At 58.5% G+C, this 13,278-nt stretch overlaps 5 protein-coding genes and 1 pseudogene across 6 annotated transcripts; 2 read left to right on the top strand and 4 right to left on the bottom strand.

Moving 5' to 3' along the window:
* Positions 1-445: 445 nt before the first annotated feature.
* SPRG_09220 (hypothetical protein) lies at positions 446-2,010 on the bottom strand (the record flags this gene model as incomplete). Its single annotated transcript, XM_012348764.1, has 2 exons — positions 446-1,264; positions 1,390-2,010. The coding sequence occupies 2 exons, from the start codon at positions 2,008-2,010 to the stop codon at positions 446-448; spliced, it is 1,440 nt and encodes a 479-aa protein (XP_012204154.1).
* Positions 2,011-3,439: 1,429 nt separating this feature from the next.
* On the bottom strand, positions 3,440-4,442 carry SPRG_09221 (hypothetical protein; the record flags this gene model as incomplete). The annotated part of the gene is made up of 5 exons (XM_012348765.1): positions 4,359-4,442; positions 4,024-4,313; positions 3,885-3,968; positions 3,511-3,833; positions 3,440-3,476 (listed from the first exon to the last, which is right to left on the bottom strand). Exons 1-5 carry the CDS (start codon positions 4,420-4,422, stop codon positions 3,440-3,442), a joined length of 798 nt encoding a protein of 265 aa, XP_012204155.1. The 5' UTR covers positions 4,423-4,442.
* A 1,317-nt stretch (positions 4,443-5,759) lies between these two features.
* On the top strand, positions 5,760-7,148 carry SPRG_09222 (hypothetical protein; annotated as a pseudogene; the record flags this gene model as incomplete). Its single annotated transcript has 2 exons — positions 5,760-5,927; positions 5,977-7,148.
* A 750-nt stretch (positions 7,149-7,898) lies between these two features.
* Positions 7,899-8,786, top strand: SPRG_09223 (hypothetical protein; the record flags this gene model as incomplete). The annotated part of the gene is made up of 5 exons (XM_012348766.1): positions 7,899-8,090; positions 8,137-8,362; positions 8,407-8,463; positions 8,510-8,592; positions 8,643-8,786. The coding sequence occupies 5 exons, from the start codon at positions 7,899-7,901 to the stop codon at positions 8,727-8,729; spliced, it is 645 nt and encodes a 214-aa protein (XP_012204156.1). The 3' UTR covers positions 8,730-8,786.
* Positions 8,787-9,792: 1,006 nt separating this feature from the next.
* SPRG_09224 (hypothetical protein) lies at positions 9,793-10,518 on the bottom strand (the record flags this gene model as incomplete). The annotated part of the gene is made up of 2 exons (XM_012348767.1): positions 9,793-9,861; positions 10,117-10,518. The coding sequence occupies 2 exons, from the start codon at positions 10,516-10,518 to the stop codon at positions 9,793-9,795; spliced, it is 471 nt and encodes a 156-aa protein (XP_012204157.1).
* A 1-nt stretch (position 10,519) lies between these two features.
* Positions 10,520-11,414, bottom strand: SPRG_09225 (hypothetical protein; the record flags this gene model as incomplete). The annotated part of the gene is made up of 2 exons (XM_012348768.1): positions 10,671-11,414; positions 10,520-10,591 (listed from the first exon to the last, which is right to left on the bottom strand). Exons 1-2 carry the CDS (start codon positions 11,355-11,357, stop codon positions 10,520-10,522), a joined length of 759 nt encoding a protein of 252 aa, XP_012204158.1. The 5' UTR covers positions 11,358-11,414.
* Between the last annotated feature and the right edge of the window lie 1,864 nt (positions 11,415-13,278).

Raw genomic sequence — 13,278 nt, forward strand, 5'->3', positions numbered from 1 at the left:
GTATGTGCTGTCCTTTCTATGTCGTCGCAGCGTCATTGCTATAGCTCTCGTTGCTCGTGAGAGGCTTTTTACGCGTGTGTCATGAAAGGTTGAAGCCACCTCGCACCTCCGGTGTGCAATGCAGGGTCGTTTTAATGTGCTAATTCATTGAAAATGACATTATCTCTCCTACAGCTGGGTGTACCGCCACCGATTGGTCAATTTGCTGCAATTGACGTCATGCCGCCATACGTGGCAGTCGCAGAAGACGGCTCGACGTGTGGCCTGCATCACCGCGAGGTCGAAACGCAGTCGCGGTGATGGAGGTACTTGACCTTACGATCGATCGAACGTTTCGGCCTACGTACCCTTCCAATTGCGATGCCTGCTACTACTGCGAGTCGAGGGCAAAGTAGAATTGAATTGAGTTTTGACCCTCCTGAATGCAATAGAAATCGGGTCTTGGCTACGCGTTAGCCATGGTCTCGTTTTCATCGTCGTCGATCTCGTCGACCGACATGTTGAGCGCTCGGTCTGCAAGCGCGTCGTCATCTTCGGTCGGTGGCGGCGACGGGCGGCGCTCGGTCTGCGGCGGCGTCATCGCATCGAAAACGAGGCGCGTCGATGCGAACGACGAGGGCGACGATGGGCTCACGTACGGCGGATACGGAGGTGTGCTCAGGTCGAACGGCGGGCTCTCAAGCACGAACGGCGACGAGTGGGCCGGCGACGGGTAAGAACGCATGAGCAGCGGGGATGCGAAGCGTCGCTCGAGCGCCAGACGCGCGTCCGGCGACATGCTGTTAAACTGCGTGACCATAAAGGCGCCAGGCGTCAAGGAAGCCGACGACGCATGCTGCTCAACGTCCGGACCGGGCGCGGGCGGCGGCGTACGGCGGGCCGGAAGCGGACGCACAGCTCCGAGGAGCGCTGCGCGTGGCCGATAGCCCGGGCGGACTGGTGTCGGCGGCAACGACGACGGCAGCGACACGCGGCGCTGCGGTTGCATGATGGCAGCGGGCGACTGCAACGACGACGGCAACGAGGTTCGGCGCTGCGAGTTGATACGATGGCTCGGCGCAAAAGCGGCTGATGGTGCTGGCGCCGCTGCCTCCAACGAGGCGACGCGCTCGCGGAGCCAATCGCGCTCTCGGGCAAGCTCAAAAGCGCGAGCTTCGACGTCTTGGACACGGCTAAGGATTGCCATGTTGTCTTGGAGTGCGGCGTCGAGCATGACCCGGAGCGTGGTATCGTCCACGCACTCCATTGCCGGAGAAGCCAGTGCCTTCAACACCATCTCAGTCGCTGGGGAGCACGGCTGTTTCAAAATGCTGTCGATGCTAGGGGGAGCCGGCGGCCCACTGAGCATGGCCGCGAACGGGGCGAGCGGCAACCCCCCGCGAGACGGACGGCGAAGTCGACTGGCGGACGCACGACGTCGTAGCGCAGGCTTCCATACGTAGCAATCGCGCGCGTGAGCAGACGGTGCAAATGCTCGACCCCGTTGGGCCACGATGCGAGTGCGTCGAAAATCACCTGCCAGAACTCGCCGCCACAGAGGACCTCTCGGTCCTTGCACACTTGGCCCTCCGTGATCACCACCGTGTGGGTGCTCACAATGATGCTGGTTTCAAACGAGACGGGCGACGCAAAGGACACCCAGACGACCCGGAAGGCCGCCGCCGCGGGGATGGCCACGCCAACGCGCACCTTGCGGTCTTCAGAGACCATGACGAGGTAGTCTCCATGGCGCTCGAGATGGACCGGGAAGCTCACGGTGTCGTGGATGACGCGCCACGCCGCCTGCGTCGCGAGGAGCGCCGCCGTAGCGTTGGTGGATGCAGCGTACGTTACAAGCGCCTCGTCAAGAACTTCGTCGTTGTGCAACGCAAGGAAAAGCAGCAGCCCGATCGTCTCCGAGTTCCGATTTTCAAAGTTGATGCCGACGACCCGGCCGAGCGCGGCCATCGAGAGCTGGGCGAGGTCTCGGCCCTTGACCGTCTTGACACCGACAAGACCTGCGAGCACCATGGAGCAAATCCGAGAATGAGAGCGTCGGCGTGGTGGTTTCAGTAGCTGGCGCAGAAAGGCCAGGCTACTCCACACTGGATGCATGCTATCGACAGAGGCGTTGCGACCGCAACTTGAAGCGACTGCAACGAGTACTGTACGGCTGGAAGGACACTTCCTCGCTCGCCACAATCGTCATGGTCTCCTCCCACACCATACGCATGCGTGCCAGAGGCGACGACGACCCTGAGCGAGGTAGACGATCGCAATGGCCCATGGGCTCGGTCCGTGTGGGGCTTGGTCGTCTCTTCCTCGCATCCAAGTGGCCGTCTGCCTCGACGATAGGAAGAACCGGCGGCGCTGGAAGGCAAGCACATCGCCCGTCGCTCGCGCAGTCGCTTGGTCGCATCCACGTGCCACGAACATAACTGGTACTAGTACTAGTAACCGATAGCGTAACCGCGGTAACCGATAGCGTAACCGGTTAATCACGTTATCCGGATTCGTCGATTGCGGCGACGGCCTTTCCATCCGACTCCAGGTCGTGATCGTGCGCCGTGACGGCGTCATGCCTGGCAGTAGCTTGCCGCAGGTCCCGCCGTCGCTGCTCTGACGAGCGTCGTCTCTGGCTCGAGCCGGGTGGGACATGCCTGGCTTGCTCGTCCTTGGTTCCATGGTTCGATCGTTGCGTGGGCAGCGCCGCGTCCTCGCACGCGTTGGTCGCTGCCGCGCTCGAACCTGACTTGCCCAGCGGAGAGAGGCCTTCGTGTTCGTGGAGCGCCGCGCTACCATGGCTTGTCGCTTCATTGTCGGGCCTCACCGCCTTCCATGCCTGGTGGGCCCAAGCTTGGTCTCGTTGCTCGCAATCACGGCCTCAATCCGCATCAACTGGTGCATCTTGTTTCCGTCCCGGCCCGCTGCACCGCAGCAACGGTGTCAATTGTCAGGATGGATTGTGGACCACCCGTAGTCGCTTTCTTGCCCTTGCACCGCGTCGCTGCTGAGCTTGGCCATGGTCTTTGCGATAAGGGCATTGGTATAAGAGACAAGCGCGATGATGATTCCTCACACCTTCTACAGCCTTTACGACGAGGCGCATTCGCCCCATGCACATCAAATCGCGTCCGCCAGACGTCTGCTGTTCGATCGGCGCGACCTCACGAGCGACATCCCAGACAACGAGCGCCCGAGATACTGGGTCGAAGAAGCGACCGAGCGCAGTTCGTGGCTCTGTCGATTTGTTGGTCCGATCCATCATATCAGATCATTTGGCATTCTGCAGCAACACATACTTCGCACTGACTCACGACACTGTCTTGGTGGGATGGGATCGCACCGCGCTCTTCCCGCCATGCGTTCAAATCAACGCGCGCCGTTGCATGTCCCACGTCCGGTCCACGCCTTTATTGTCAATATCTCCCATCGTGTTGTCCAACCTGTCCTTTCCAGTCTACATGAGGTACTCCAGTCGCCAGAGCCGCCAGAGCCTGCTCAGCTACCGCGTCGACAACATAGAGGTACACACCATTACGACCGAGCGTCGCGCCTTCGTCCATCTTGCGCTGGAGGTCGTCCGAGGGCTTGGCCGACAAGAGCTTGTTCCACTGCGACATCTTGTCGCGACGGTCCTCTTTCGCGATCGCCCGCGACTGCGCCTCGACCTGGAGGTACTCGGCTTGCTTCTTCATGCGCTCGATCGACGCGGTGATGTCGCCCATGCGACTCTTCATCGCCACCACTTTTTGAAAGTAGATGGGCACCTGCGACATGGTCTGCTCGACACCCGCGATCTTGGCGTTGCGCATGATCTTGCCGTTGCGCTCCGAGACGACATTCAGCAAGTGCTAATACAGGACCATCGTCATGAGCCAAGTCGTAGAACGCTGGCAGGCGACCTCTTGGCTTTCGACGAGCTCGCGGATCTGCTCGAGCGTGCCGTCCAAAACGCTCTGGAGCTTGCTCGCCGCCGCCAAGCTCATCTAGCAGCGCGCATGAGCCATCATCCAACGCGCATTGATTCATAGGTGGCGGTACCTTGTTCATGCCGTCGACCTCGGTAAAAGGGCTGGTCAAAGCTTGTCGCCAGACATCGTGCTCGTCCGGCACAGGTTGCAGTGGCGAGGCCAGCGGTGTGGCTTGGGCCGAGGCCGGAATCTCGATCGGGGACGGCGCTGGCTGGGTCAGCGTGATTGGAACCTCGGTGGGCGCGTCGTCGTCGGTGGCGATAGTCGGGGCGGCCACGGTCGCGGGCGACGCAGGAGGTACCGGCGCCTTCTCTAGGACGGGCGCTCTCGGCGCGATCGTCGGTACCCACATGGGCTCATCTAGCATGCTACATGGAGCCTCATGAGCATGTAGCGCGCGTCTACCTTCTTCCTCTTCCTCGGACTCGCTGTCTTCGCCCGAGAAGATCTTGCCTGCCTTCGCTGCCATAGTCGCTGCTGCTTTGCGTGATGTCCAGTGATTGGCTACGTCAGGCGGCTTATTGCGCGCATTTTAGCCAATCCAGAGGGACACCATCGTACACGTGGATTGGCTCAAATACAGTGGTGCACGCGACACGGATTGGTTGAAAAACCATGCTAGGCAGCCAATGGCATCGGAGATTGGAGATTCACTGTGGCGCGGCGACAACAACCCGGTTGAAGTCGACGGCTTCTCGGAGCGAGGGACCAGATTCCTTAGCATACAAGAATACACAGAGCCGCCTCGGACAAAGTACGCGAAGAGGAAAAGTATGTGCGATACGTGGCAGCACCCGGACCAAGCAACGAGCAAGCAGATTCCGTAGCCATCGGTTCCTTCGCCCAGAGCAGTGCCCAGTGCGACCAGACAAATTTCAGCGCGTGGGACAGAAACGGCGCCAACTCAGCTGCGGCTTCGGACCACCGCTCGTGAACATCATGGCGCACGAAGATTCAGCCGCACTTCAACTTCGCGGTCGTCAGCACGTTTGCAATGGCGACATCGCGGCCATGCAGCACCCAATCCACGACGTGTACATAGAAACCCAGCGAAAAGATCGCGGGTGCCATCTCAAGGATCGCGGGTGCCATCTCAAGAAAGGACTAACTGCGCAACGCATTCCTTGCGATCGAGAACCTGGTTCTATTTCGAATGCTCGGTCAACGCCGCCACGTCGGACATACGCACTGCAGCGTGGTCGTGGTGCGGCATGCAGAAGAGTCCCTCGTGCGTTCGGATGGGGGAAGGGTGGCAGGTACCTGTAGGCCGGTGCGTCACGCGCCGTCGCGATCGAATCTGCTTGCACATCACCTCGCGTGCCGGGAGTTGAACCCGCGATGATGGATTTCCTCCCAGTAGCCGTTCGCACGAGATGCGACGAAACCCCTCCCAACGACGCATCACCCAAGACCCGACAACCATGCTCTCTTCTGCGTGGCGCATGATGAATAGCCGCCCATTATTGTGGTGGTCGCAGCCACATACAGTCTAAAGACCAGACCTGGCGCAAGATCCCACGACAGCTTCCCGCCGCCTGTCTGAAGTTGAAGTCGGCGTCTCGGCGTCTGATTGGCGCACCATGTAACCATTGCACCAATCACCACGCGTGATGTCGCAGGTTGTCCGGTTCCATCGCCATTATCCGGTTTTCCATGGTTTTCACCCGGATGTTGAAGGTCGTATCCGGAAGGTCATCACGCCCAGGCGCAGATTCCGCGTATACATTGACGTTAGAGGCTTGAATCTGGCACCACAGAATGGCCCAAGCAGTGACCGGCCCGCCATCTCGGTCACTTTTGGATTCGATGGCCCCGCCCGCCCCGCAAGTCGCCATCACGGTACAGTCGCCGCCGAGCGTGTACGCCTTGCCGCCGAGCAAGGAGGCCTCGCCGCTCCTCGAGCGCGCCGACTCGCTCACCGAGACCATCAACCGCCGCGTGCTCGTTTCGGCGGTTGCCAACTTTAGCACTGCTGTACGTCTACCATCCATGTTGCTCAATGACATAGCTCACGATGGATTAGTACAACCTCGCCATCATTGGCAGCGCGGTGCTCCTGGTCAAGGAGACCACGCCCGACAGCGACGTCTCGGCGATCCCGGCCGTCTCTGCGTGCTCGCTCATCGGTGCGATCGTCGGCCAGCTCCTCTTTGGCTACATTGGTGACGCCCTTGGCCGCCGCAAGGGCATGATCCTGACCTTGACGCTGACTGTCATTGGCGCCATCATGAGCGCCATCCTGCCGTACGATGGCTCCGTTTACACGATCCTCGCAGCCTGTCGCTTCCTCCTCGGCATCGGCGTTGGCGGCGTCTACCCGCTCTCGGCCGCGTCGGCTGCCGAAGGCAGCTCGGACCCGGTCCTCAACAACAAACGCGTCGCCGCAGTCTTTTCGTTCCAAGGCTGGGGCCAGCTCGCGTCGTTCCTCATGACGTACCTCTTGCTGCAGACGGCGCTCGACCATGCGATCGTGTGGCGCGTGCTTCTCGGCGCGGGTGCCATTCCCGGCCTCGTCGTCTTGCACGAGGCGATTGTCTCGAAGGAGACGGGCGCGTACTTGCGCAACCAAGCCAACCCGCACAAGATGAGCGTCTGGACCGCGCTCAAGACGTACGAGCGCCAGTTCATTGGCACGGCCGTCGGCTGGTTCCTCTTCGACATTACGTTCTATGGCAACATCATCTTCACGCCCGTGATCCTCGAAGGCTTGTACGCGGAAGAGGCGTCGACGATGGTGCAGACGATCCAGTTCTCCGTGCTCACGTCGGCGATCGCGCTGCCGGGCTACTACCTCAGCCTCTACATGATCGGCCGCATGGACTTCAAGCACATCCAAATGCAAGGCTTTGCCGTCATGGCCGTCATCTTCCTCATATGGGCCTCTTCTACCACGCACTCCTCCCGCTCAAGTCGCTCCTCTTCGTCATGTATGCGCTCACGTTCTTCTTCTCCAACTTTGGCCCGAACGTCAGCACGTTCTCGCTGCCTGCCGAGCTCTTCCCGACCGAAGTCCGCGTCCAGCTCAACGGTATGTCGGCCGCCGCGGGCAAGCTCGGCGCTGCCGTCGGTGCGTACCTCTACGGGCACATCCAAGCGGCGTACGGTGTGCCTGCGGTGCTCATGGTGTCTGGCTTCGTGTCGGTTCTTGGCTTCGCCATCACTTACGTCTGCATCCCGTGCAAGCAGTACCGATGAGCCCATGTCGGGATGTTTTATATATATCTCTATGGTTCTCCAAGAAGAGCTTTGCTATCGACGGTACTACAGAGGAGTGGCTACGAAAGCCCAGAGCGTCAATGGTAGACAAGGTAGAGCGACAGTAGCTTTGAGAGTGGATAGCAGCGGGGATCGACCAAGACTACGGTGACGCCACTTGGCGAAAAGATGCTAGGTACATGCGCGCGACAAGTTCAAGTGTCGTAAGCAAACTAGTAGCAACGGTATAGCACCCACGAGAGTCGTGCTTGATACCTGGTATTCAATAGTACGCGATAGAGCTTCGGTAGTTTGCCGAGCTGCAGCGACGCGATGGCAACGACTGGTTGTTGTTGAATTGGGTCCTCTATTACAATAGATAAAACTATGCTAAATAAAATTGTCGGACTTTCTTCGTTGTGTGTACTCGGTTGAGGGACTTGATTTTAGGCAGGCGGAGGCAGGAGCGCAATCCGCGGGACGAGGTGACGTCGCGGCCACTCGTGTTGGGCGAGGAGCCGGAGAAGCCGACGAAGAGCAGGCTGTTCGGGCTCTTGTACGAGGCTGTGGTGCAAGTGCAGTTGAGCGACGCGTGCCGCCTTGACATGGCAACGACTGGTACCGCTATGACGTGGCTGGCTGTAGTCGATGCAACCTCTATGTCATTGGCGCAATTGGTCCAATGATCGCACGAGAAAACGGCAATTTCTAGATCTTTTCAGCCAATCAGCGCCACACGATTGTCTGGCGATGGAAACGAGCGAGCCGCAACGTCCGGCCGACGATGGCCCGCGCAAGGCGACGGGGTCGCGGCTGACGGCGGCGCAGGTCGAGTACCTCGTGAGTCAGCGTGACGAGCATGGCATCACGTACCGCGCCGAGCACAAGGAGGCGCGCGAGGCCATCGCCAAGCACCTGAACCTCGACGTGGCGCAGATGCATGTACGCACATGATCGCCATCGGCTCGACAGGTCATATGCGCTCTAGGTCTGGTTCAAGAACCACCGGGTGCGCGACCCGGCGCTCAAGGTCGAAGCGCAACCAGCAAGCGCCAAGATCAAGAAGCGCCGCCGCAGCACGGCCGACCCAGCCGCCGCCGAGCACGACGCCGCCGAGCCAAAGCGCAGCCTGGCGGATCGCCCACCGTTGCGCCTCAGCGAGCCCATCCTTCGCCCGCCGTCGAGCTTTCCGGAGCCATCGGCCGAGCCGGCGCGTACCATCCTCCACGAGGATACCGCCGCCTTGGGTGAGGACGAGAGGACGCGCTGGCCCTTGCCGCCCACAAGCGCATTCTCACGGACCTCGACACGCTGCGTACGTGCTGTCTACGGCACCGTAACCTCTGACGCAGTTTGCGTAGATGCGCTCGGCTTTAGCTCGATGCTGGCGCTGCACAACGAGGCGATCGACATTGGCAGCTACGACGTCCGCGGGCCGCTCGCCGTGCAAGCCACCGAGTACCTCTTGCAGCAAAAAAGATCGACATGTACAAGTTCCTCAAAGACTTGACGGCCGCCAACAAGCTGTACCCTGAGCTCCGCGAGGCGAACCCGCCAAACACCGCTGGCTCGCCGCAGTAGACCGCTCCGTAGCTCTCACTGTAGATATAATCCCGCGCAACAAGGATGTGTTCATCCCATTGCGACATTCCGTCGTCGCGATTGAAGCAGGCTCCTCGCGGAAGCGTGGCGGAAGGTTCATGACACCAGCCGGTGTAGCTCATGGAGCAGCCGTTGTCGGCTCGTAATGGCTGAAAGAACCGACATACGCTGGCCGAACGCGATGCGCGCCTTCTTCTAGGGACACGCAATGCAGAGGCGCGACTGGACGAGGCTCTGACGCGCCAACGTTGGCACGTCGCTGCAAAATTTTAAAGTCTCAGATTTGGGGCGTGTGCGGGACGAGCTTTTCTTCTCTGGGTTGGACTTTCCAGCCACGACCGAGCGCAAATCTGCAATTTGGTCGCCTGAAAATCGGTAATCTCCGAGCGAAAATCGGCAATGACCACTCTTCCATTGAAGAAGAATCGCATTGGATCGTTGCTCTTGCCGTTGGAGACAGTGAGGCTTCGTTACAAATGCAAAGTGCTTCCTGCTCGGCTCTCTTTTACGGCTGTGACGTGTCGGTCGCAACAACGAGGGGCTCGGAATAGGGAGTGTGAATTGGGCACTGGGATTTCTCAGCAATATGTCGAACCGTGTAGACCAAAAGCTGTGATTGGAAGATCGTCATGCATCCAGAAAGAAAGATGCAGCGGTATCTTCGAAGGTCAACTTCGAGGTCAGGGTGAAACTCGGGTTTTACCCAGCGAGCAACCGGACTGTAATAATGTGTCAGAATGCGTAAAAAGGTGTCGGAAGTGGACGCTCTCCAATCCAATCACCGAAGCAGTGTAATTTGTGTTTAGCCAGCGGTTTAGAACAGAGTTTGAGTGCACCGTCAACACTGTTAGAGAAAGCCGTCTATTACATATATTTAGTCAGAGACGTAAGCGTGTCATTCGTCCGTCGGGTCCGCTCCCGGGTTCTTTGCTCGTCCGCCGCAATCAGCTCCATCATCGTTGCGAGCGGCTTCATGCAATTTTCGAATTGCTTGGGGTCGCCCTTCGATCTGTGCATGAGTGCGTAAAAAACAGACCAGGTTTCAGGGCCGGACTCCAGAGCTTGGGCAATTCTTGCGTCTTCGGTTTCTTGACGAGCGACTGCTTCGTCGCTGAGCTTGCGTTTGGACGCGATTGATGTGTTGCATTGGCGGCGGGGTTGCGGCGGAGGTAGATCGACACCAAACGAGAGCTTGAGAAGCCCCTGGCGGCTGGACGGGAATATCCAAAACGGGACTCTGTGCGTACGAACCTTGTACTTGGGAGCCGTCAGCTACAAATGCAAAACGAGGATGTCTTGGACGATGGATATATTGTCGTACACAGGCTTCTAGATTGACACTTTCCTTCCATTCCACGCCGTGCACGTCGACGATGTAAGCTTGGACGAGATGCTTGCACATGAGAAACTCGGAGTACGGGTACGACGGGCACGAGCACGTCCAATCCTGCAATGAGGTGGTGTAACTTGGTTGTTTGGTCGAAGAAGCGACATTGTTGGCCGGTTCCTTAGGAGGAGCGACATTGTTGGCCGGTTCCTTAGGAGGAGCGAGAATCTTCGCGCAATGTGCGGCCCATTCTGCGTGGAACCGGTTCTCCCACGCCGCGGGGTCGTCGTAGCCGTACGGGCGTGAGGCACGCTTGAACTTCGCGTCGTACCAACTGTGGACATGGACTGCGATGATGTGCGTGAGGTAGTCGATACGGACTTTGGTAACTTTGGCGAGAAACTTGTCCTTGAAGACGCGAAAGTGCGATTCGGCCATCATGCTAGTCCGCAATGTGGACACACCATGCTCGTACCACGACCGAGCCCACAATCGCCACTTGTTCGGGGCGTACCTACGTTTAAGGATACTTGTAAATAGTCATTAGATATTTCGAAGTATTACCAATTTGTGAAGAGGTACATCCAGACAACGTCGAGTCCGCGTTCACAGCAGAACTCGTACATCTCGTTGAGGCACTGCCTGTAGATGGCATCCGGTGACGAGTCCTTCAAGCTCGGGTCGAGTAGCGCGTGCATCAAATAGTGGCACTTCATCATCGCAACTACTTCGTTGCACAATGTCTTGGCGTCTTGGGGATGTGGCACGAAACTTTTGTGATGCGTGGTCGTGTCGGGAAAGGAGATGACGTGCAGAGGGATGTTGTTCAAGTCGTCGTCGGTGGGGTTGTACGGGTCCGTAGTACCTTTCGAATCTTGAAAGCGACGTCGGATGGCCTGGTCGACATGCCAAAGGCATAATGACATCTTCGATGCGGCCCAGATGAGGTCCACGGCTCCAATCTCGCTGGAACATTTGTCGAGATGGACCCATTCTGGATGGAGGTTGAACTTCTCTCGGATGGACTCGAGCCATGCAGCGATGATGTTGATTTTGAGCTGCGAGACGTTTGTTGTAGGAACGTAGAGGTAGGCAATAGGGTAGCCCTCCCCACGGAACGGAATCATGAGGACGAAGATCTCGTACCGAGGATTCGTGCCATCCTCGGTGCCGACGTGTGTGCCGTTGGTGTTGAAGGTAGAGTCCATGATGACCTCGCGGACGTATGCCATGGAATCGAAACCCGACGTCGTGAGCATTGATTTGATCAGACCTTCCATCACCACTGAGCAACACCGCAGTTGTCGGTTGGACGGAATAAAATCGGACACCAAGAGGCCGCCGGATACGTTGGGGCTGCTGGCGATGTACTCGAGCGTAGATGCGAATGGATCGGCGTCCGACTTGTACAACGCCTGCCGCACGCGACGACATCGATATGCCACCTGGTGCAAACTTGGCGCCTCTGCGCCCATCTCTTGCGTGAGCTTCGTGAAGATCTGCGACGGTGAATTGTCGTGAGCCATCTCCTCGACTCGGCTCACAAGCGCGGGTGGCATCGGGGGAGAGGCGTCGACGCGTCCGATGTGGTACACGTCGTGGCGGTGCTTGATGAAGAGGTCATCATTCGTGAAAACGAACGTCAACTTGCCATTGCAGTCGAACTTCTCACTCGCGTACGAGGCCGTGATCCTTGTCGTTCCATTGACCTTCCTCGGCTTCCTCTTCTTGGCATTTCCAGTGCACCCAAAAGGCTTCTTGCGTTTTCCCACGAGACGTTTCAACGTAGAGGCATACTGCTCTAGGAGCTGTTGAGGTTGCCGAGCAGCGGCCGCCTTTGCCTCGCGTTGCTTCGCAGTGATCTTGCCCTTGCTCCGTGTCTGATCTTGGCTGCAGTAAAAGACGTACTGCGACTTGCGACTCTCGAGGTTGTGCTCTGGTCGTTTGTGTTGGTTGAATCTGTAGAACGTGGACGCGGCGATGTGGGCGCGGCACGCAAGCACAATAGCATCGCGCTGTGCAATCGTTGTGCAGTCGACCATGGGGACGCGTCACGCATGCCAATGCTCGGTGTCCGCTGTGGCCACAGAACGAAGCACGTGGTTGAGGACCGCGATGGCCTTTTCAAGAGCCGCGTTCTCCTCGTCGATGATCTCCTCGTTGGCCTCAGCGACGGCGTCTATGGCTTCGTCGATTTGCTCGTTGGGGGTATCAGAAGGGTCCCCATCGGAAGGAGAGAGGTCGACGTCCACAGCGTTTTCATCCATGTAGCTGGTTCCAGTCGTGACATCAAGGAAAGCTTCCCGCCAATCGTCCAAAGTCGCGCAGTCGGTACCCCGGGATTCGAGTCGCGTGAGGTCCGCACCCGTTCGGCAGTTGGCGCACGTCGCGTTTGGACTTGTCGTGGCTCCCTCCATGAAGGCGATCCACTTCAAGACATGGCTGCAACCTGTACACTTGCTTAGTCCCGTGGACGTTCTTGTAAATTCGTCGAGGTCGTCGTGTACAAAGCCCTCTGCTGGTGGCACCGCGAGGTCGTCGTGTACAAAGCCCTCTGCTGGTGGCACCGCGTCCATTGTACTTCGTCCACACAAAGGCTAGGAGTGACCTTTCAGAGAAGTCCACACAAAGGCTAGGAGTGACCTTTCAGAGAAACCATTCTATTATTATACTCATGTCGTCAACGATTGGGGAAACTACGCCACAGTCTTTTCATGTCGGGCGCGGCTTGATGGACGTCGGGCACGGCTCCATGGACGTCGGTGGACTCGAAGGACGCGGCTCGATGGACGCGGCTTCATGGACGTCGGTGGACTCGAAGGACGCGGCTCGATGGACGCGGCTTCATGGACGTCGGGCGTTTCATGTCGGGCGCGGCCTGATGGACGCGGCTTGTTGGACGTCGGGCGCGGCTTCATGAACGTCGGGCGCGGACGCGGCTCGATGGACAGTTGATGGTGTCAGACCGCGTCGTTGGTTGAAAGGCGGTCGTCAATTTATTGGTTGGTAGGCGCCGGTGACGTCGTTTGTCAAGTCGCTGGCGCTCGGACTTTAAGTAGTGGCATCGCCAAGGCCGAGATGTGAGAGTCCGCCGCTGCAAATCGAGATGTGAGGAAAAACTTTCGCGTTAGAGGATCCCACATGTTTCTCTCGACAGGCCCTGACCACCATTTCATTTTATCCGGATCTCGACGAACTGGA

This window comes from Saprolegnia parasitica (assembly GCF_000151545.1).
Source record: "Saprolegnia parasitica CBS 223.65 unplaced genomic scaffold supercont2.47, whole genome shotgun sequence".
Lineage (NCBI taxonomy): Eukaryota > Oomycota > Saprolegniomycetes > Saprolegniales > Saprolegniaceae > Saprolegnia > Saprolegnia parasitica.